Here is a 24,497-nt window from a genome sequence, read left to right as displayed (position 1 = left end):
GACAATACACAAAGAATGCTCACAGTGTGCTCAGTAGGATCCCCCATTTCTTACGATATTGTCATTTGAGTGTTAGGAATTACTCTCTTTGAGTTAGAAGCAGTGCAAGAGGTGTGCCTCAGCTAAAATGAAGCTTATGAAATTGAATATCTAAGGGAATCAGCAGTTACCATCAACATGGCAACCTATGATTACAGCTGGGCAAGACAGCTGAGATAGATTTACTTGCTTTGCTTCAGTGCAGTTTGACACAGGGGTGAAGAGACTGTGGCTCGGGTGGGTGTTGTATTTTAGTATCCTTTGTGCTTTGTGCAGGCACCTCACCTCACCAATATCACTGATGCTTAGTATATGGGTACAAAGGTTGTTCTGGATAGCAGCTGCAGAGGCTTCCTGTCCTGGGCTGTGTTTTTCTTAAATCAACAATCAGTTTCTTGGTTTTGCTGACACTGGGGGGTCAATTGTTCTCTATGCACTACTCTTCAAGATTGTTGATTTCCTCTCCATATGAGGCTCACCATGCAGTACAGCCTTGTAAATGATGTAGGCACTCTTGCTTTTGTAGATTGTGATATTTTGAATCCAGTGCCACTCATCTTTGGTGTTACTTGTGATTAGGTATCTTTCCAGTCTCTGCTGCTCTCTTGCCACCTGATACTAACTTTCGGTCTAGCCAGCTTTTAAAGCACTTACTAAAATACCAAAATCACAGCCAAAAAGCTTCATTCTTAGGACAAACACATTTTTTTCTTAACAGTGTTGAGTTGTGAAACTCAGCAGATTTACCCATTAGATCCTTAGTTACCACCAGTCCTCCTGTCTGCTTCTGTGGCTTCTCTCCTTCAGCAACTAGTCCTGAAACACATAAAAATCATCATCATCAACACCACTGCTATTAGCATTAGTGCCATTATTCTCATCATCAATATAACATCATCTCCCTAATCTAAGTAATGTAGGGAATGTGTATCAGAATGGGCTGAAGGAATTTGTATAATGACAGCAGTGTTATACTGAGAGTACTACTGTGAACCAGCAGTGTTTGCGGCCTCACAACAACGAGATGAAATGATTTCACCTTTGGAAACTTTATATGGCAGAAACCTCTATTCTGAGAGTTAATTGACTTCTTATTCACTAGTGAGGTAGAGAAGTTATAGCCTGTTATTATGTCCTGTATAATGAAGGTTTTTTTACAATGCATTGCAGAATTTAATCTAAACAGATGAAATGATTGTATTTCGAGTTTAAAGGATTAATGGCTTTTTAACTTATTTATAGCCACTCTCAACATCCAAAATGCTTACTTCAGCTTCACCTTTCCCTTTTCCCAACAGGCATTCGGGCAAGCACTGATGAGACACTGGAACAGGTCTGTATGGCCACAGGTATGTAAAGCATGGTACACAGTACAGCCAGGCCTAGATTTATTGTATTCCTAGTCTCCACGAAGAGCTACTACAGTCATGTGAGAAAGACAGGACATACCATGAACACCTCTTTTGAAAAAAAAAAAAAAAAAAAAAAATGTTTCAAACATACGAACATTTGACCTTCATGTTCACAAAATTGATAAACAATCAAAACATCAGAACTCCCCCACATCTATTACTTAAAATTACTACATTTTGAATTAAGTGCACCACATCTGGTGCAAATTGTTATAAATTGTTAGGAAGGGAGCCTTTAGTAAGAATGTTGTGATGCCTCACTACAGTGGATGTCAAAGTAGAAGCATTTACCATCAGAAGGGGCTGCACAAGTTTGATTTTCTGATTTTTTTGATGTGCACGGAGGAAAATCATTGTGGTCAAAGAAAAAGAAACAACACAAAACCCATCAGGGCAAGATGTTCAAGTGAAAGTGGCGATGTTCGTAGCAACTGATCATAACCAAAAATATAATACAACTGTCATTAACAAAACCAGAGAGAAAAGCTGAGAAGAAATTGCTGATCAATTGAAACTCAGGGCACCTGGGGAGCTAAACTGGTAGAGCGTGCAACCCATGTACTGAGTCCTCAGCAGAGACCCAGGTTGGATTCAAACTCATGACCCTTTGCTATATGTATGAAATTTGATGAATGCTTTAAAATAATTAACCTTTAGGATACTGAAACACAAATAGCTCTTGTAGGCATAGCCATCCTTGTGTGAGTGTGTGTAAATAGTTGCCGCTCCTGATGAGCAAGTGGCACCTTGTATACCTCTGCCACCAGAGTATGAATGTGTGTGTGAATGGGTGTTTGCTGGCTTGTGTTGTAAAATGCTTTGAGTAGTCAGTAAGACTAGAAAAGAGCTACAAGTCCATTTATAAATGAAGTCCATTTAAACAAAGACCAGGACTTCTGAAACAATGTGCTTTGGAAAAATGAATCAAAATTTTAATTATCTGGGCACAGTAACAGGGGGCATGTTTAGTACAATCCAAAGACAGCATTTGAGCACTTTAACCGCATACCAGCTGTAAAGCATGGGGATGGAAATATCATGGTTTGGGATTGCTTGGCTGCAGCAGTTCCTGGCCAGCACACAATCATAGAATCCACTATGAATTCTTTATTGTATCAGAGGGCACTTGATGCAAATGTGAGACCATCTGTCCATAAATTGAAGATGTAGCAGATGTGATCTAGCCTGGCATCACCAGACCAATTTGCCCATGTGAATTAGTCTGGAACCTCTCCATTAATTTATGGTTTCCAAGAGGTTTTATCAACAATTGCAGACCAAAATGCCTCTGGATGCAACTGGATTGACTTAAACATGTGACAGCCCTGAGACAGTTCATCCGTCAGCAGAGAATGCAGTTTAAAGCACTGATGAGATGCAAGCTTGTTAGCTCCAACTGAATTATAGTCTAAGGAAGCTAGCAAGCTACTACAAACAGCAGCGTTAAACCGCAGCCTACTGCATTGTTTGTAAATGCTATTCAACAATACAACTACTGGTAAGTTAGCTTCCATCCGTGGTAACACTTTTAAATTAGGCCTAGTAGATCTGAGTGAAGATTCAGCAACTGGCATCAAATTTGTTCAAAAACAGATTTTGGTGGACTGCTAAGGTGAAATAATTAACGCTATAAGTAACCACTAGCCTACTTCATACATGGAATCCTACTACTCATGCTCAAACCCCATTGGATCACTGAACGTTGTATTTAACTATAGGCTGTATATAGTCAGTGTATCAAACCAAGCCCATATTAGATTAACAACTGTGATCGGCCTGACATTGGCCAGGTCAGATGAAAATCTGTTTGAAGGGAAGGAAGGCTAGACACATCTGCCAGATCAAATAAAACATGAGCTCACCGATTTGTCTGGTTTCCTGGCTAGATGTGACTATACAACAAAACATAACCCAAAACATTCCATTAAATTACCCAAGGACTGGCTAGAGAGTTCTGGAATGGCTAAGTCAAAGCCAGGATCCTAATCCTACTGAGATGACATGGCTTGATTTGAAACAGGCTGAGCCCTCATTACACAGCATGTAGTAATTCAGCATGAAGGAGTGGGAAAAGTCGATTTCAGTTAACCATGTAGAGCCAACCTACTGGAGAAGGCCCCTGATGAGAAAATGAAAGTGGCTTAAATTTTTTTGTTATATCTGCTTATTGCAACGATGGCCATAGTTGAGAGCAGAATTTCTGTATTTGCCTTGTGCGTACAAATTTACAGAACAACCAAATGATCATTTGCATGGATGAATGCTTATTTAGCCCCAAAACAGAATATATCATAATTAATTATTTCACAATAGTCACAGTTTTTACTTAAAATTAAAAACAGCATAAAAGTGTATCTATATTTCACATTACTGTATGTGTCTGTTTCTTCACCTCAGATCAGTTCGCCTTCACTTCCTCTCCATGTAAAGCATATGTTGTCAAGACTCATTATCAACATCCCTATCACTAGGCTTCTGGCCCAGTATTCTGTTTCTCTGACCTTTGCGGTCGACCTTGAAGTCAATAATGATTGGCTCCACAGTTCCCTCACGGTTCCTTCCTAGGCCCTCTCCTGTCTTCCAGCCCATCTTTCTCATCAGGAACTCCCCGACACCCCCAGATACCGGAGCTGCCCTGAGGAACTGGTCCTAAACAAGACACAAACAGACAAAGCAAGACAGAGCGGAAAAAAGGGGAAAGAAAGAAAAAAAAGTACGAAAGATTATTAGTTGGAGGTGGCAAAAGTGAGTTATGATATCGAGGGGAAATAAGGACAACTTGTGCCCTGCTGGAGAAAAGTGAAGAAAAGGTCAACCCTTTTAACTGTTTTGTGACAAGATCAGTAAAGCACAAACACGCTGGAACATTATACAGCTGGGGCCTCTTCCATAAAGCCAGATTACCAAATAAAACAGGTTTATTTCAGGTAGTCTCACTCTTTTGTCAGTCTATTTAAACGTAGTTCAAGTTCAGTTACTATGGCTTCTTATGCTGGGAGACTAACCTGGTCTGGGGAAGGTTAACCATCAGGCTAAGCCTGGGGTGTTGCTTCAGAGTTCCTGTAAAATTGAATTACCACAAACTCTCTGGTGTGCTGCCATATAATTTGAGTTTATTAACCACTATCAGTCGAAACACTTAAGTTTATTAAAAAACAACTTAAATAAGTAATAAATAAAATAAATCATCCGACAGTTAATGATGAGGAATAGAACTATTTGTGTTTAATTATATGGTATGTGATATCAAACATTTAGGCGTATGCTAGATAAAGTAAGTCTCAATCTAAATTACCTCAGTAAAATGACAGCAGGTACAATAAATAGTCAGCAGTAGAAGTATCTAAATTCATATTTAGTAATAGGTTAAAACATTTCAAATATGGTCAAAAAAGTTAACTTAGATGTTAAGTGGGTGTATTGTTTTTTCATGAATTAAGTAAAAGTCTAGTCTTTCAAATCACATGTCAGAAATAAGTAGAATAAAAATTGTGAAATAATCCTGTAATTGTGTATTATCTGATATGTATATCATTGATATGGTTTGCTGTTCTTGTATCATTATTATCTTCTTTATTCTGTATTGACTGTTTTTATCTGCAGTGTCTTTGGGTGACTTGAAAGAAGCTTATAAGTATAATGTATTATTATTATTATTCTCATTATTATTATTATTATTATTATCAGTAGTAGTAGTACGTTTATTATTAAGAAATAATTTACTAGAAATAGAGTTACATATTGACGGCTGTAGTCGTGCACCTTGCACCTTGAGCAAGATGCTGAACCCCCAAACTGCTCCTGATGTGCAGTTGGCACCTTGCAAGCTGCAAGGCAGCCTCTGCCATCAGAGGGCCCTGGATGAACTGGCGTCTCATCCAGGGGTGGACCCTGGCCTTCGCCCGGTGAGAGCTGGATTTGGCCCAAGTAGCCCCGCAACCCCCTGAAAGGGGGGATAAAAGCGGCAACACCCCGCGACCCCAATAGGAAAGAAAATGAGATGAGATGAGATGAGAGTTACATATTTTCATATTTAATATTCACCAGCTGCCATGATTTTTTCCCCACTCAAGTTGTTGCTGTTAAAAAAAATGTGTACAGATGACCAAGGTACCTTTTAGGGAAATTGCCCCCATGTATGAACCAGACTTGTGGAGGTCCAAACATTTTTTCTGAAGTTTTGGTTTATGCCTTTTGCTTTTCCCATGATGTCAAGATTAAGAAGCACTGAGTTTTGAAACAGACCTCTCGAGCAGCTAAAGAATATCATATACACACACATTTTGACTATTTGAACCTGTGTCAAATTATTCTAATTGCATGAACTTCAATCTGCCTTTATGGAACCGTTTTAGAATGGTAAATATATAATTCACCGCTGGAAATATGGCCCTTGCATTAAACTGGCCTATGCAGTAGAAAGACAGAAATATTGATGATTTTAGGTATTCCTGAAGAAATTAGAGATGATCCTCCTTCATCATTATTCAATTTACTTTCCTTTGAGGACCAGTTCCACTGGCAGCGAAACAGCCGCACAGCATAATACTACCACCACCATGCTTGACAGCTTGAACCACCAACCCTCATATTAGTGGACGACCCACTCTACCTCCTGAGCAACAGCCACAAGCCTCACCTGAATTGTTAGGTTCATTCAAGTTTAATCCACATTTTTTTAGCATGCTTTATGGAAAAGGCCTCTGGTGTTGGTACCTAGATTGCACATTCTTGCCACATTGGCAGCAGAGAAGGGGCCCATGACTACCAGTAATATATAGAGAAACCATCCTCACAAGAAACCCACAACCACAAATCACACCACACCAGAGAATATCAGAAGCTTGATCTTGAACTAGTCTGTGCCAAACACATTTCTATCACGGTCTATAACCCCCCTCCAAAACTAAATGCCATGCTTTACGATGACAGTTGGCACTTGGCTCTTCTTCTCTGAGCCCTGGCATCTGCTGTTCAACATCCCCAAGTTCTTCCACACAGCCTTCCTTTTCTCTGTTCACTATACCAACTCCCTGCTAGAACTTGCACCCTGCTCAAGAATAGGTACTAGCCTAAAAGAAAGTGAAGGGACTGCTCATACCTGTTTGAGTATCTTGTATTTGAGTGTGTGGTTTACCTTCTTCAGCCATGCTTGTGGTCCGCTGGTGGACAGCTCCTCTGAGCTGAGGACCTGGGCTCCTGTTGAACCAGTGAAAAGACCAGGAACAGTGTTGGACTGTGCCCACGCATCTACCTATCACACAAACAGAATATTAAATTAGACAGGCAGAATAGAGGAATTTATCAGTCGTCTAATCAAGTAGACAGTCTAGAAACATACAGAGCGCATGCAGAGAGAAAAACATACAAAATCCAAAGCATGCACTTTAGGCTTAAGTATGAACAGTGTTTTTTCTTTTCTTGTATGGCCTGTCCTCTTCCAGGTCACCTTGGTGGAGAGGAGATTGTGTGGCCCGGGCAACACTCGGTGATGCCTCGGCCTGCACAGTCGTCCTCCTGGATCCACATACTTTACATCTGTTCTGTTCTGTACATGCGACATCTATTGCATGTCTTTCTGTCCTGGGAGAGGGATCCATCCTCTGTGGCTCTTCCTGAGGTTTCTTCCATCCTTTTTCCCCCCTGTTTAAAGGTTGTTTTTTGTTTCAATATGGCAATTTTTCCTCACTCGAATCGAGGGTCTAAGGACAGAGGATGTGGTTCATTGTATAGATGGTAAAGCCCACTGATGCAATGTGATTGTGATTTTGGGCTATATAAATAAAATTGATTTGACCTTTCTCCTTCAGATGTTAGTCGACAGCAGAGTCTTGACCTGAGGAGTTGGCCCTCCTGTGTTGTGCCATTCGTTTATGGAGAGGTTGTTTTGTCTCCCCACTGTACAAATCTGTGCAGTCCTGGCTTCATTGAACAGCATATACTACATTACTCTGTTTATGCCTGGATACTTTCTCCTTAGGGCGGACAAGTTTCTGCCTCAGTGCGTTGCTGGGTTTCACATCAGCACATTCAGTAGGATTAAAAAGTGTTAAGAATAATAAGCAGCAATTGAGTTTGCTCATAAAGTGTGCATTAGGGAACAAAAAGAGCTATAACAGGGCAAGGGTCTATAGTCACTTTTAGGACCTCTAAAAAGTGTCTCAAACACAGAAGTCCAGAAGGTTGCTGCCTGGAAATCTCTCTGATAGCTATTCTTTTGTCCAATGTGCCCAAAATGTGTAAATAAGTACTCCCACTCCAGCCTGTCAGATGCTTTCTCAGCATCCATGGACCTGTGAATCGGGGGAGTGGTAGACTCAGAATGGCAGTAGATTATAATAAACAGTTGTCTGATATTAAAGAAGGAGTATCTATTTTTTATAAAACAAATTCCTAATATGTATGTTGGTTGGGGGAGGGGGGTTTGCATATTCTAACTCACGACATTCTTTGGATAGACAACTTTTTATTAGAAGATGTATGAAATTATTTGACTCCTGAGGTAAGCTTTAAGCGACTCCCAAAGGGGACTGTATGAGACATCTGGGGTAGAGTTAACCTCAATAAACAGTTCTGTTTGACAGGATATACAGTCGTGGTCATACGTTTACATGCACTTGTAAATAACATGTACATCATGGCCGTCTTCAGTTTCAATGATTTCTACAGCTCTCATTTTTCTGTGATGGAATGAGAGGAGAGGAAACTACTACTTTGTCACAAAAAACATTTATGAAGTTTGCTTCAAATATCAATTTGTTATAGGTCTGCTGAAAATATGATCAAATCTGCTGGGTCAAAAATATACATACAGTAATTCCAATATTTAGTTAAATGTCCCTTGGCCATTTCACCTCAATCTGGCCCTTTTGATAGCCGTCCACAAGCTTCTGGCAGGCCTCTGGCTGAATTTGTTGCCACTCATCTTGACAGAATTGGTGAAGTTCAACTAAATTTGTTGGGATTCAAGTCAGGACTATGGAAAGGCCATTCCAAAACCTCAATTCTAGCCTGATTTAGCCATTCCTTTATCACTTTTGATGTGTGTTTGGAATCATTGTCCTGTTGGACACCCAATTGTGCCCAATACGCAATCTTCTGGCTGATGATTTTAGGTTTTCCTGAACAATTTGGAGATAATCCTCCTTCTTCATTATTCATTATATTGATCCAGTGACACAACTGTACCATGCACTTTATACTTACAAACAACTGTTTGCACAGTTGATCTTGGGACCTGTAATTGCTTTGAAATGGCTCCATGTAACTTTCCTGACTTGTTCAAATCAATAATGTGCTCTTTCAGATCAGAGCTCCTTCAACTTTCCCATTGTAGTTTTTGTGGCTAAGTCTAGTGGGTGTGTCAAATAAACCCTATTTAAATGGGCCCAGAGAAGTCACCAGCTGTTGTCAATCATAATCACTCAGAAGAGGTTAAGAGAGGCCATGCTACAAAGAAAATTTGATTCACACAACTTTCTACATCACCCAAAATTGGTCATTCAATTGGTTGTATGTATATTTTTGACCCAGCAGATTTGGGCACATTTTCTGAAGACCTATAATGTTGCCGCTGTGTTTAGCTACAGCTGCAATTGGTGCAATGAAGCAACAGGCTCACCACTGATATAAACACAGCCTTTGATAGTCTCTTGGATTCAGTTGCACCTCCTGAGACCAAAGGCAGACAATGAATAAGGTCTATCCCCCATCCCCCCACCCCACCCACATAATACCTGCTCTTGTGCCCGGCTGAGCATGCAAATAGCACTGACATCATAGGGGTTCTCAGCCAATCGCCTCTGAGCTTTGATTCTCTCAGTTACAGCTTGAGAGATATCTACTGGCTACAGAAAGAGAAAGAGAGACAGAACAGAAGTAAATGTAAAACAGTATTGAGGGGAGACAAAGAGGAAAGGGGGAAGAGGGCTTAATTTTAAAATTTCAAACTTGACTCAAGCGTTGCAAGGCAAATTCACAGTGTCTGTACATCCAGACTTTTGACAGGTTAACAAGCACAGACTAAGTAAACTATCTAAACTTAACAGGTATAGCTGAAAAGCACAGATTTAATAAGAAAAGCTACACAATTAAAATGACAGATATAAAAGTGCCATTTCTTTTTATATACGTGTGTTGTATGTTTATTATTCTGTCTTCTTGCTGTCTTGTTGTTGTTTTTTTCATTTTTTTGGGGTGTGTTATATGTTATACAAAAGAACCACAATGGGAAAAAAACAATAGGGACCTTGCAGGTTCCCTGCTCAGGCCCTAATAAGCCTTTGGCTTTATTGTGTTTTCATCCGCAATGATTTTTAATGCATGTGTTTCATTTGTTTTTTTTAACCATCAAATAAATTCATTCATTCATTAATTCATTCAAACTTTTCTGAATGATATAATTATCTTTGACTGGTAACTGGATGTGTACAGAATCTCATGTGTAAAGTCTTGAGTTTGAGGCACACGGAAACACATGTTTGGATATTTAGCAAGATACTCATGTTCAACAAAGTCACTGACTATATGTAATAGATTTTTTTTTAAATGGAGGCTGCAGGTTACATCTGCACATATTACTTCTAAGATTTTGATCAGGCATCTGACATTATATATTACGATCAATAATATCACAAAATAGCAGTAGCGTCGAGCTTTGATGATGATGATTAGATGATTGACTAAAAGGTAATATATTTGTGGCCATGTTGTAATATGACAATAAGAAAACAAAGTGAACTTTTTATTTAGTACCGTACCACCACACTGCAGAGTAGTTTCTTTCCTCAGACTGCAAGACCCCTCAATTCATCTTCTGCCATTTAAATTCACAATACCCCATTAAAATAATTTTAATTCTTATCCAGCCTTTTTTTCATTACAAATGATAATAAAAGCCTAACAATATGAGTGAAAAGTTGAATCTTTCTAAACCACTTCTTAGGATAGAAACAAGGTTAAACACTTGCACTAAGAAATACCAGAATTTCACAGTGAATGAATGAATAAAGTCCTATTTAATGATGAATTCAAGTTAGAGATTTATGGCAGTAAAAGAAGGGTGTATGTAAGTAGACAAACAGGAGAGAGAATGATACCAGAGTACTTCAAACCAACAGTGAAACATGCTGGTGGGAATATTAAAGTCTGGGTCTGTTTTTCAAACGCTGGTGTGGACACAGTTTTCGCAAAAACTCACTGACATTGACTTTCCCTATGTCAGACTGAGTGCATGCTATCATTAAAGTCAATGGGGGAAAATACCAAGTACTAAGATATTCTAAAATTTGAGAACATTTTTCAAAGATTCAACTTTTCACTTCACTTTCAGCTGTAATGAAAGAAAATTGTATTAAATTCGATACAAATGTGAACACACCCACACACACACACACACACACAATCATTTTATGAAAGTTTCAGGATTTATAATCTTAATAACCCAAATTACATGCATGCATACAGATTATGCATAGTATATACACAGTATACTATATACTTCTCACCTGCAGTACTGGATCAGGAAAAACACTATCATTATCAGGCACAAATGCTGGCTGTACGACAACCTCTGGTAACCTTGCTGCTGTCACTGTTTCACCTGACGATAAGGTGGCTGTCGCAATGGGAAGAGTGGTCAAGGCCTTTCTGGAGGTAGCTGCAGCTTTGTCTGCCGTTTTGTCAACTGGAACCCATTCTCCATAGGCACCCAGTGCCTCGCCCTCCTGGAGGGTACATTATAAAGAAAGCATTCATAAATTGCTGTTTAACATTATTTTGAAATATAAAATGTTTAACATATGTAACAGTAACACAACTTAGATGCACACCTGTGAACAGTTAATTGCTTCTACATAGTAATGGGTTATCCACACTCTCACTTCCTGTATGTGTTGCACCTTCATTAAAAACACAGTGTGATAATATACTGTGAGAAAACACTGTGTTGCATTAAGGTGAAGTGTCAGATTAGCTTACACCAAAAGGAGAGTTGTTTTGCCTTTAATTTATTTATTGCCTTTGGTTACTTGTAGTTATACTGCAGTGTAAATACATGCCTCATCTACAGCAGGAAATAAGATTTGCTGTTTGCTTTAACTGTGACACTGTGAAGTAGTGAATTTAAAGTTACATAAACATTTAAACTATGTTACAAGATTCATCTCTGATGCACATCTATATCCCCGATTCTGAAAAGTAGGGAAAGCTGTGGCAAACATAAATTAAACAATGTGATAATTTGCTAATCATTTTTTACATACAGTATACTCAGTTGAAAACAGTACAAAACAACATTTTAATGTTTTAGAATTTGATAAATAAATGCTTATTCTAAATTTGATATGAAATTAAAAAAGGGCACACTGCAGGGCTCCAATATCCAATTATTTAACATGTTACATAAGCAGTCACATGAACAGAGCCTCTGATGAGAAATTGCTGAGAAAGTACACGCATCACATGCAACGACAGGGCAAGATTCAACTTTGTGAAATACAAGATTTTATAAAGAATATTGCTACATGGGCTCAGGGGCACTTCATTAAACCATTGCCTGTAAACAGGGTTCCTTTGCAAATTATTGTTCTGTTTGTTCTTTAACATTTGACACAGAGTTTGAACTTTTTTGGCATCTGGGTTTTATTCTGACCTTCTTACGATGTTGGGATCCTGAAGACACAGGAAATTCCTTGGCCATGCCTGCATCACTACGCACTGCTGGACGAACCATCGTGTTCTGGAGAGAAAAAGAGGGTAGAGTGTTTTTGTCTGTCTAAAATGAGACAGACGCGTACTTAATAAATAAAGTAAAATAAATTGAATTATTAAGGCATTTACCCACTTGAAGAATACACTGACTGGCTAGTTGGTGGCATTAAAATAATAGATTAGGATATCTCAAACAGAAGCAATAAATCCTGGTGTATGATAATTTACACTGCGGGAAATCATTGCAAAAATACTTGCCTTACTTTAAACTACACATTTACCATAATTAAAGCTGACCACAAACAACTAGAAAACAATGTGCTGAGTACCACATGTGAAGTGATACTGGGGTGGAAGATCTTAGTATTAACATGGCAAAAATACCCGTGCACAAAGAATGGGCGGAGCATCATTTATTTCAGATCACTGTTGTAAGAATTGTTTGATGAAGGTCCGGCGGACAGTAATGTTAGCAGTAGGCCTGCATAATTACTAAAAATATAACCGAAATCGCAAGATTGCAAATTGTAACAATGTGGCTTGGACTATGCTAAGTACTGATAACTAATAATAAAGTACATTATAATGAAGTACTGAAGTGCTGCAAAGATGCTCTGGCCTACAAATGTTGTTCTCCAGACTTAAGACAAGATGTTTGTTTGATACAGACCTTTCCGACACATCATCATGATTTTAAAAATGCTTCAGTTAAAATTAAAATAGTGATACAAAATTATCATTCCCACTAATCTTGAGTCATATTGCAATTTCTATATCTGTCAAAAAAAAAATCGCAATATGATTTTTGGACCATATCATACAGCCCTAGTTAGTAATATGAAGAAATTGTGATATGAGCAGGAGCAGTGTGTGGAATCTTAATAAATTGGCAGATAAGCAGAACAACAGGACTAATAATATGGAATATGCTAACAGTAACATGATTCTATTCATGGAAAATAATCAGATTATTTCCTTTTATAATTATGAGCTGTAAAGTACCAGAGAGTAAATTGTGATTCATAGTTATATCTAAACTTATAAGATGTAGTGCAGCCCATGTGTATTACGTTGATGCTGAAGCTGATGGCTTTTTGTTCCCGAAGAGCTGATCCTCCAAAGGGTTTTCCATCATCCTCTTCATCTGAAACATGAGGCACTGCCACTGGCAGCTCTCCTTTACTGTCCACAATCATCTTGCATTTCTATACACACCCACACCCACACCCACATACACACAAACACACACCCACACACACACACACACACACACACACACACACACACACACACACACACACACACACACACAGGCTGTGTTACGAAGAATGTATTAACATAAATTAACCTCATTCACATTAATACCCACACTCCTTGAGGCATCAGCCAACATGTGGAATTACAGCCATTTTTGACTCAAGTGTATTAATCAATGCTAAAACTATACTAAATCAAAACTAATTTGAAAGCCTTGCTCTTAGTCTTTCACACCCAGCCTGGAAAACATGACAGCCAATTCTATTTGTTATAGGTTACAATGATACTGGGCCATATTCAGACTTTTAATTTGAATTCTTTAAACAAATAAAGTAATTACTGCAGGTGATTTTAATATTCATGAGGGCATTGATAATGATGATTATTAGATTTGATTGGCGTATTTAAAAGTCTTTTAACAGATTCCTCTTTAATTGGAACAATAATAATAATAATAAAAAATAAAAATTATAAGTAAAAAATTATAGTTCAAGTCCCTTTATGCTACCTACAAATAAAAGTCAGGCATGTGATGATTTTCTGGGTAGTTTTAATCACCCACCACAGAGCACTCGTAATGTGTACATCGCATGCCTGTTTACAATCAGGATACTTTTTATTGCTCTTTAGGAAATGTTATCACAAACAGATTTTGCCTTTTTAAGATTCCTCACAAAGTACAGTCATTTCTGAGCTTTCTTTAACAGCGTGGAGAGGCAGGTTCTCTGTAATGTTGATTCCAAGGAAATTCCAAGGTGGCAATAAGCGCTATTATTATTATTATTATTGTTATTATTTATTTATTTAATTAATTTTATCATGAACTATTATGAATTATTGGAACACCAATATCTCTAACAACCGACAAATCCCTAGCATCTCATCACGTACAATTTGATATTGTAATTCACATCGAAGAAATTTCAAGAGACTTAAATGCTGAAATTCTATGCAAATAATTTTTTAAAAGTTTGACATTGGGGGCGGGTATTTATACACATACGTGTAGTGCTGCTGGAGCACACAAGAGCACCACTTTATTTTCTCCAACTGGTGAAATAAAATGTTCAAAGGATATTCAAAAGATGCCAGTAATCTTTGTGACTTAATTTTTTTCCCCTCCTTTATAGCTGGCTAATATTAAGTAGTAACGATGAAAAGACAGCAATACAAAAAGTATGAACGTAATAATTCAAAACTGATGTTTTGGCTGATAGCTGCATTATATTCACAACATGATTGACTATTGACTAATATATGTAAAGTTGCCACTGTGGAAACAGTAGTTACTTGACCTTTGATGTGAGCCATAACAAAACCTTTTTTTTCTGTGTGCCTTGAAACTCCAATACATTAAACAGGGTTAAAATGTATAATACAAGCTCTATAACCTTACATCAGTAAACTCCTTAATACTGATGATGTTGGCCTGCTTTGCTACTTTCCTCTTCACTTCGTCCAAAGCAGAAATGTTGGGTTGAGTGGGGACAGAAGGTGGCTTGTTGGTAATGGAGGGTAGCGGGAGCAGCGAAGAAAGAGTTCCCATGTTAGATAAAGCTGCCGTCATGGTGGCTATAAGGAAGATACAGAAAGGAAGATATAAGGAAGATACAGAAACAGAATAAGAGAACAGACAGGAGCAACAAGAAAAAAAAACAAGTTGCGTTTCATTGGCTTGTTCAAGTTAAGTCAAGCTTGTTGGCTGTTTGCCTGACCTACACACAGCTTGTATTTAAAATGCATCATTTTCCTCAATTTTTTAATGGACTGTCATAGCATACAAATAACAAAAATCTGTAAAACCCAAGGCAAAGACATCATGCCTAGGCTTGCTTATGTGTCAATGCTCTAGGAAGTGACTCTCACAGGCCACACACCAACAATTGTACCGCTCAAACAGTATTGATCTCAATTGATTCAATGATAACAAATTGTGGACAAATTGAAAATAAACTTTTGCAGCCTTTCACCCACTGTTGAAGATTAGAACAGCAGCAAGTTCATGGCCTACACAACGGGCTGCAGTCTCTACAACAGCTGAAAAATACTGACAATACAGTCAAATGATCTATAGTTTTAAAAAACACCACGGAGAAAGGAAACAAAGGTCAGAATCATACCAGCAGTCATACTGGCCATAGCAGCATTCATGGCCATACTTGGCAGAGCCAGGGGAAGCACTGCAGACCTCAGACTGGCAGGGATGGGCATACCTGCTTTGGCACACATGGCAGCAGCATTGGCCTTCGCAATTTCTAACAACTGGTCCTTGTCTGAGGAAACACAAAGACTAAACATGAATACAATAAAGTAATAAATGAATTAAATATATGTGTTGATGCAATACCTTATTAGAGGGGTTCTCTGATGTTCTAAAAACATTCAAATATCTACTCAAAAACAATTTAATGATATCTAGACTGTACTGTATAAAAGTAGGTGTTTAGTTTGCTACACAGAGAAGTGACCTAACTTACAGTAACATCATCAAAACCAATACCGTCTTTAAACAATAATGCCAAAACCAAATGAATCTTGACTGCAACTGGTGTCAAACAAGTGTTTTCATAGTATCTGACCCAAGTCACTGATGCGTTGAGGGCTGTTGCTCGAACTGCAGTGTTTTCGGTTGGGTGATCTATTTTTGCGGAGGATGAGTACAGGGGAGTGACTTGGCTCTCGTTTCCAGCGGTCCCTCTGGCTGTATGTAGCCCTCCTTGGACCACGTGACACTGACCGTGAGTGTGACCTCCTTGGCCTCCGGTCACCTGACCTGCACAGATAGAATGTAGTTAATTTAATTTGTAATGAAGTAACTGCTAAACCATATCTGCACATTAAAACCTCTCCAATGATAAGAGAAACTACTCCTCTGATTGGGATTTATGCACTGACATTCCTATTATTTATGTTGTGAACTATTTAAGGAGCATGTACTGATTATTTATGTATCATACTGCTCAGCTTCCCTGCTTATGTCAGGGTGGTGTATTGTGCTATTTTCCACCACTAAAAGTGATTAATTGATAATTCGTGACTGACAAGTGTTCACAGTTCTACCCTAAACTCAGTGCTTGAAGAAGGGGTACAATATGCAACAAATACTGTAATGAAATAATTGTTTAAACCATATTTTAGTATCCCGACAAATATTGGTTAATTTAGCTATAACACCAACAAAATAAACAAGGTCAGTATAAAGTAAAAACCGCATGACTCACCTCGATCTCTTCTTCTTTGAGGGACTCCTGGATCTGGATTCCCTCCTGTGGCTCCTACATGGTGACTTGGATCTTTTATGCCTCTTTGATGACTTTGCTTCCTTTTTCCTCTGTGGGGACTTTGATGGTTTTCTCTTCTTCTTTGTTGGTGATTTATTGGTTGTCGTGGTGTGAAAGGACCTGTTGTATTCCTGTGTTTTATGCTGAGGGAAGTTGGGGTTAGTGGCCTGATGAGGTTCAGTAGATATGGACTGGTTCAGCATGGAACGGGATGCGCCAGAACCTGGAGCATTAGACCACAATACACATTACTTAGACACAACTTGCAGAACTAAACAACCATATTTTAAAAGGGTGGGCATAAAAGGTATAAAAGTAGGTACAAAATACTTATTTTACTTCTACATGAACAAAACCATTGAACCTAACCTAACCAGTATATAATATAATAATAAACTTTATTCATACAGCACCTTTAAAAACAGATTTTACAAAGTGCTTTGACAAACAAGCAAAAGCAGGAAACCAAGGAAGACAATATTACAGAATAAACACCCAACAGTCAAACCAAACACAAGGAAGCCGAGTCTAAGTGGAGTTAAAACAAGAAGGCAGAACAAAAAATATAAGAACACAAAAAGACAATATGATTAACTACAAGTTAAAGGAATAAAAGCAATAAAACAGGCGAAATCACAGAAAAAGAAAGAGAGAAAAAAAAAAAAAAAGTACCGCAAAAAAAAAAAAAAATTAAAAAGAATTAAAAAAAAAAAAATAAAGCAGTAAAGGACAGTAAGAAAAAAGAGGAATTTAAAACAGATTAATAGACTAAGAGCAGTAAAAGGAATAAAAGATGGAAAGATAAAATCCAGTTTAAAGACGGTGACTTCACAAAGTGGGTTTTAAGAAGTTTTTAAAAGAAGTTAGCTTAAGTCTGCAAAGCCTTATCTCCTCAGGTAGTACGTTCCAAAGTCGAGGGGCCCTGATGGCATGAAACGAATGAAGAGAAACTGGATAGGAGTGATGTGATGTTGTCTGTTAAAACCAGGAGGAAGCCTAGCTGCTGCAGTCTGGATGAGTTGGAGAGAGACTTTTGGTTGATGCTGGACAGGAGGGAGTTACAGTAGTCCAGTCGAGAAAAGATCAGTGCATGAATAACGCTTTTAAGGGTAAAGTGTGACAGTACTGTTTTTATTTTGGAGAGGGTTCTCAAAACCATAAAGCAGGACTGGACAACTATTTTGATATGTGGTTCGAAAGAAAGATCCGAATCAACCATGACACCTACATTTCTGGCAGTAGGCTTTATATTTGCACATAAGGGACCAAGGGTACTTTCACTGACGCTGATGTCTTGCGGCTGATCTTCCCTGTGGTGGAGTGACGGACTGCCCGATCAGAGCCAGCCACAAGTGGGGGACACACAGTGGCAGCAGAAGGACCCACAGGAGCCAGGATAGTAGAGGCATCATCCGAAAGGGCCCTGAGTCTTATCCATTAAGGGCGAAAAGCGGTTGGAGAGGGTGAAAGTAGGTTGTAGGGAGATTCCCCCCTCCACTGGATCTCTTTTTCTACCTCAGCGCACCACCTCTGTCCAGGAGGGCTGGGGTGGCTTTGGAGTGGAGCTGTGAACCGGGGCTAAGGGTCTTGTTCCTGTACTGACCTTCAGCTCATATATGTTTCGCCTGAGAAGCAGCTATGGAGACAAAACTTTCGAGCAGCTGTTCCTTTTGCCGAAGCACTGTCCTCAAGCGTTGGATACCCTCCTTTAACTGTGAGTACTGAAGTTTGCAGTCCACACACACAGCCATTATTGCTGAATTCAGTCCAAGGATAGCTCAGAAAAACTCATATAACACAGTGTAAAAACATGAGCCAGGATGGGGCTCGCATTTTGGTCATGTGTTATGTGTGTGATCTGAGGGATTTGAAAAGTGCTTAGCAGCAGTTAGCAGCTCACTTAAAGTAAAGGAACAGCAAACAAAAGTGACTAGATGTTGATGAAGCTTCTCAGTCATCCAGGTCATGGTAATTCTAAGTGTTGTAACGTAGGCAACTGACGTTTCACCTCTCATTCAAGAGGCTTCTTCAGTTCTAACTAACTGGAGGGGAGTTTGAAGGCTTTTAAACTCTGTGTGGGAGTGTCCTTACAGAGACGTTAAGGGACATGTGTGAGCTCTGAGCCACTTGTAGGTCGCTGACCCAACCGGCTGACACTCATCACCAATGGGAGCACAAGCTGGAGGTATTCAGAACCCTAAACCATCAGGCTGAGACTGTTCCCACAAATAAAGAAGGGAAGGAGAAGGAACAGAAGCACATCAGGGAGAGCACTTAAAAAATAGTTAAAAGATCCAGAGCAGACAGAGAGGAGGATACGAGAAAATGTAACAACATGGTCATTCCTTATGTCGCAGGAACATCTGAGAAACTCAGAGGATCTTCAATAAACATCATATCCCGGTTCACTTTAAACCTACCAACACACTGAGGCAGAAACTTGTCCATCCTAAGGACAAAACACCCAGGCATAAACAGAGTAATGTATTATATGCTGTTCAATGCAGGACTGCACAGATTTATACATTGAGGAGACAAAACAACCTCTCCATAAACGAATGGCACAACACAGGAGGACCAACTCCTCAGGTCAAGACTCTGCTGTCCACTTACATCTGAAGGAGGAAAATCATTCCTTTGAAGACAACAATGTAAACATCTTGTCTAGAGAAGACAGATGGGTTGACAGAGGAGTAAAAGAATCCATCTATGTCAAACTGGAACGGCCGTCTTTGAACAGAGGCGGTGGCCTAAGACATTACTTATCACCCACCTACAATGCAGTACTGAGTTCTCTCCCCAGACAGCTTAACAACCATTCACACCTGGGCTCACCTAGCCTTAGCAACCCACATGAAGGCCAGTGGGTTCAACGACCCACAAGTGGCCCTAACGGCTCTGAAACTCAGAGCTCACATGTATCCTTAACGACTCTGTAAGGACACTCCCACACAGGGTTTAAAAGCCTGCAACTCCCCTTCAGCTAGTTAGAACTGAAGAAGCCTCTTGGATGAGAAACAAGTCCAGTTGCCTACGATACAGCAGTTAGAAAGTGACTACAAATCACGAGAACGACAAGGTCCTGGTCCAGGGAAGGTAAAGATTGTTATTGCCATGTCATGTCATTGTTATTATTTAGAAAGTGCTGCCTAACACAAGCCTTCATTGCAGCAGTATTGCAGGATCTTTGTGTAACAAGGGGCAATATCTCCTTCCTTTCATCAGAGTATTAGCTTAGCCCAGCCCACACCTTTTGCATACCCTGATGTGTCCTGTAACCCTGTATATAATCCTGGCTAGAACTCCACAAGCGTGGAGTCTGTCTTAGTTTTGCCTGTCTATGGGTAGCCCACATACATTTGAGTCTACCCACTAGGTTTAAAACAACTGGTTATTTCAGATGGAGTGAGCAAAGCCCCAGTGCAAGTGCTTTTGGGTAGTTCTACAGCATCTCTTGGATCACGGCAGCACCACCTGAGATCCAGTGAATGTGCTGTAGCAGTGCATTTAGCCAATGCACCACCAACTCAACTTTTGCACAGGAGTCTGACTTCAAGTGCATGGCAAGTCTTAGCCCTACCCACACCTTTAGTTTAGCCTGTTGTTTACTGCAACCCTGTATATAATCCTGATCCTTTCTTCATGGCCTATTCTGCCAGTGTTGCAGCACTGCACCAGCCAACAGTGTACTGCAGTGTTGTATAGTTTAGTTTAGTTTATTTGTTTATTATGACGTGGACAATCTCCTTTAATAAACTTTACAGTAAAAGGAGCAGCTTTAGCCTTTACGGCTAATTTCCGGCTGTAGTCCCCGGTCGATTGACAGAAAAGACAATCTTGACGAGTTAATATTACAAGGGGATACAAGGGATAAAAAGAATGAATGTGGAAAATAAATACAAAGAAGTTAAATAAAATCAAATTAAAAAATGGTATATACAAGGCATGGAGCGGCAACAGATAATAACTACGTCACATATCACCTTTGACGGGGGTTAATGTTTGCAGTTATAGTTGTCTGATAGCCATGTTTTGAGGTGTTTGGTGAAGGTGGAGTATGTATTTACGTATTTTGATGATGGCGGGCGGTGAATTCCAGTTTTGTATGGCTTTGACTGAGAATGAAGATTGACCGAATGTGCTTTTCCTGAATGAGGTTACAAGGTCACCTCTTGTGGTGCTTCTAGTGTTATGACTGCTGTTATGTTGGATTATAAATGAGTTGAGAGGGGGAGGGGTGATGTTATGGAGGATTTTGAAGACCAGGCAGATGTTTTTGTATTTGATTATGTCTTCCCAGCTTTGTGTTTTTTTTTAAGTATGCAGTGATGTGAACTGTTAGGCTTTTGATCCAGTACTTTGTACAAAGTACCTAAAAGTCATACTTGAGTAAAAATAAATATATCATTTTAAAATATTACTTTGGTAAAAGGGCCAGTCACCCATACAAATATTACTTGACTAAAAGTCTTTAAGTATCTGATATTAAAGCTACTTAAGTATCAAAAGTAATTTCCTGGCAGTAAATGTACAATCAAAAGTACGAGTAAAAGAAAATTATACATATATTTACATGTATGCACACTGTATACTATTGGATGTCTGATTATGAGCCTGGTCATTTATTAGAACTGATATTCAGCATTTTTCTGATTATTAGAATCAGTATTTTTTTAAATAATTTTCCCATAGAATAAATCAATTTTAAAATGTGCCTCATTGGCTCTCATGCAGCATTCAATCTGTAAAGTAAGTAAAGTGTGAAGTAAAAAGTACAATATTTGCCCCCAAAATGTAATGGAGTGAAAGAATAGACTGGCAGAAAATTGAATAACTAAGCTCAGGGCTGTGGTGTAAGGGGTAAAGCAGGTCAAAATAGGTTAAATCCTGGAACTGTGGACCCAGCAGCAGGATCAGCACCTCGGAGAACACGATGGGTTTTGCCTTTCTAATCCTCAGTCCTAACATTTGTGCTATTATAATACATACATTTTTTGTGGGACAGGCTGGGTTGATTAGTTGATCATATTTTTACTGGTTGGATCTCATAACGGGCTGCGAGAAAAAACCCTGACCCTACAATGTCATCAAACAGGACCTACCTAGTTGTTGTGCTGTGTCCTCTGCTTGCTCTTCTTTTTTCTTGGATAGCTTTTCACTCTGGTCAGGACTCTGCAGCCTCGTAACTGACTCTGTTAGTTCCACTGCTCTGATGTTTCTTCTGGTAGGGCTGGAGGCCAGCTGACACAATTGGAGGCCTTTTAAAGGTGATTGGTTGGACTGGTTGGATTCATCCAAAGCTCCCCTCTTCTCCAAAGAGCTACCATCAGTGAGATCATGGAAGGATAAAGCAACATCACAGTGAGAAAGGCAGGTTGTTGAGCCAATACAGTTATTGTGGATAAAATAGAATAGTATCGTATCAATGTGAACCAATGGCTTCAAACCTACTTTGGTTGTGTGAGACAGCCTTTTGTATGTAACTAGCACTGCATTCAGAGTCCAAATTAATTTCAAATCAAATCAAATCAAATTTTATTTGTATAGCCCAAATTCACAAATCACAGTTTGCCTCAGAGGGCTTTACAGTCTGTACAGAGACGACACCCTCTGTCCTTCGACCCTCGATTCGAGTGAGGAAAAACTTGCCCCCCAAAAAAAGCCCTTTTAACAGGAAAAAAAAAAATGCGGAAGAAACCTCAGGAAGAGCCACAGAGGAGGGATCCCTCTCCCAGGACGGACAGACGTGCAATAGATGTCGCATGTACAGAGCAGATCAACGAGATCACAATTATAATGGATGGTTGACAGGAATGAAAGTACATAAAGAGGTATTACAGCAATAATAATGAAATGCACATGGAAATGTGATTACTAGTGATAACAGTAGCAGTGGTTAACGGTAAGGATAGTATGTAGTAATGCATTACAATAATAGTAGTGGAACGTATGTAACAGAGATATGACTAATTTAAAGGTTTCTGATTTTGTTTGCTACTATTTTGAACATTTAATATTACGTACTATTTGCTATATAAAGATATGGTGAAGTAACTGTCCTGAGCAGAATAACGTCACACTGTGTATGAAATCAGAGTTTCTCTGTTCTTTGTTTTGGTAGCTTATCCTGCCGCTTATACATGTTGTTGCATGTGAGTCCCTCACCGTGAAACTGTGGAAAAAAATGTATTTATAAAGACACTACTGGCAAAAGAAGTTACAGGCTCTATACTAAACTAAATTACTCTGACCAGGTTAATCAGATCCAACTCAAATTTGGTTAGTAAAGCCTTAAATGATGTTTCATTCCAGATTCTGAGTCTTCAGCAAAACTGCATTACCTTGGCAAAGTATTATTCCCAATGAAACAGGAAGTTGTTGTTATGGGGTGAGGGATGCTAAAAGAACTCATGAAACTTGTCACATATGTAAAAACTAGGGAACCTTGATATCTGATGTGGGTCTCAGGATTCAAGCCAAATGGCTCAATAGCAACTCCTACAAGATTTGAAACAAAGTAGACACCCACGGTATCCCCAGCCACTTCATTTCACATTTCTAATTTTAGTATGACTGCAGGTAAGCAGTAAACAGCATGATGTTGTAAGTCAATTATACATTGTGTACGTTGTCCCAAACCAACATGGTTGACATGGAAATGATAGTTTCTATACCAATGTATTCCGCTGACTACTGGCATCAGAAAGTAAACCTTTTGTGTCAATCAAAAATCAATCATGGTGTGGTCTACCTTTAATATACTTTAACCCAAATATGTAAGCAGTGAATGTTCTGTAGCACATAGTTGACACAGAAAGTCAGATTGAACTCCTTGGCACAAAACACATGAAAATTCAGAGGTACTGTATGCGGAACAGTCGATGTTTGCCAAAAAGGCTGCAGCTGTCCCACATCCAGATGCGTGCGGGAGTGCGAGAGCCCATTCAACACAAATTTTACTTGATGTTTTAGGTAGTTAGCATTAGCAGGACAGTTAGCAGGGTAATAATTATATTACATGGATTCACTCATCAGATCAAAAAAACAAACAAAAAACGCATGCAAAAGCATGTCGATCCAGAATATTTTCACATCTTAGTCTGTGAATTAAGGGTTGTTGATTGTTGGAACTATGAAAGCCTGAGTTTGAATGAAGTTTGTTTTTAGATCATCTGTGACGTAAAACTACTGTTTTTATCAATCCAGTTGTTTCTGAGTCGGAGGGAGGTCTCAGATCAAAAGCGTGCCCACTTTTGGTCTGAGATGCTGGTAATATTGTGCAACATCTAGTGGCCGTTAATGTCATATTAAAACTATCAGGTTTGGGAAGCGTTTGAAAACTCAATCTACTCGCTAGCTATAACCAATACACTACATCATTGCACAACAAACAACTTTAAGCAATCAGAACCAACCAACATTTTTTATGCCTAAGGATATGTTAAGAACAACGTAGACGCCCAAATCATTTCAATGAACTGAATTGGTCAATCTAATAGGTGCACACCAGCAAATCAGTAGAGAATATGTCCAGCTTAGGCAGAGTTACCACCAAGAAGCAGTCAATGTGTGTTTTTCAGCTGTAGCCTACACAAAAAGTTTGTGTTGTGAGAGAGAAAGCGAGAGAGAGACAGAGACAGAGACAGAGACAGAGACAGCAACAAAAAAGTAGTTAAAGTAAAAGTAAACAGTTTTTTGGCCCTATATATTCTGGCAGTATTAGGTCACAGTCAGTTAAAAAATGAAGCATTTTCTCCAGGGCAGACCATTCTTCCCTGTTGTTTCCCGAACTGCTAGA

At 39.1% G+C, this 24,497-nt stretch overlaps 1 protein-coding gene across 2 annotated transcripts in view; it reads right to left on the bottom strand.

Annotated features, from left to right (window-relative positions):
- Positions 1–24,497, bottom strand: part of sonb (SON DNA and RNA binding protein b) — a 74,455-nt gene that overhangs the window by 5,753 nt on the left and 44,205 nt on the right. For both annotated transcript variants that reach the window (XM_084347021.1, XM_084347022.1), the window contains 12 exons: positions 21,802–22,019; positions 16,640–16,922; positions 15,998–16,191; positions 15,539–15,691; positions 14,815–14,990; positions 13,232–13,366; positions 12,103–12,189; positions 10,958–11,176; positions 9,188–9,298; positions 6,589–6,705; positions 3,953–4,100; positions 787–855 (listed from right to left, as the gene is read on the bottom strand). In XM_084347021.1, the coding sequence (XP_084203147.1) occupies positions 787–855; positions 3,953–4,100; positions 6,589–6,705; positions 9,188–9,298; positions 10,958–11,176; positions 12,103–12,189; positions 13,232–13,366; positions 14,815–14,990; positions 15,539–15,691; positions 15,998–16,191; positions 16,640–16,922; positions 21,802–22,019 (1,910 nt within the window). The remainder of the gene's footprint in view (positions 1–786; positions 856–3,952; positions 4,101–6,588; positions 6,706–9,187; positions 9,299–10,957; positions 11,177–12,102; positions 12,190–13,231; positions 13,367–14,814; positions 14,991–15,538; positions 15,692–15,997; positions 16,192–16,639; positions 16,923–21,801; positions 22,020–24,497) is intronic.

This window comes from Pagrus pagrus (assembly GCF_965226575.1).
Source record: "Pagrus pagrus genome assembly, chromosome: 24".
In the NCBI taxonomy this organism is placed as follows: Eukaryota; Metazoa; Chordata; class Actinopteri; order Spariformes; family Sparidae; genus Pagrus; species Pagrus pagrus.
This window is presented reverse-complemented; position numbering and strand designations above follow the sequence as displayed.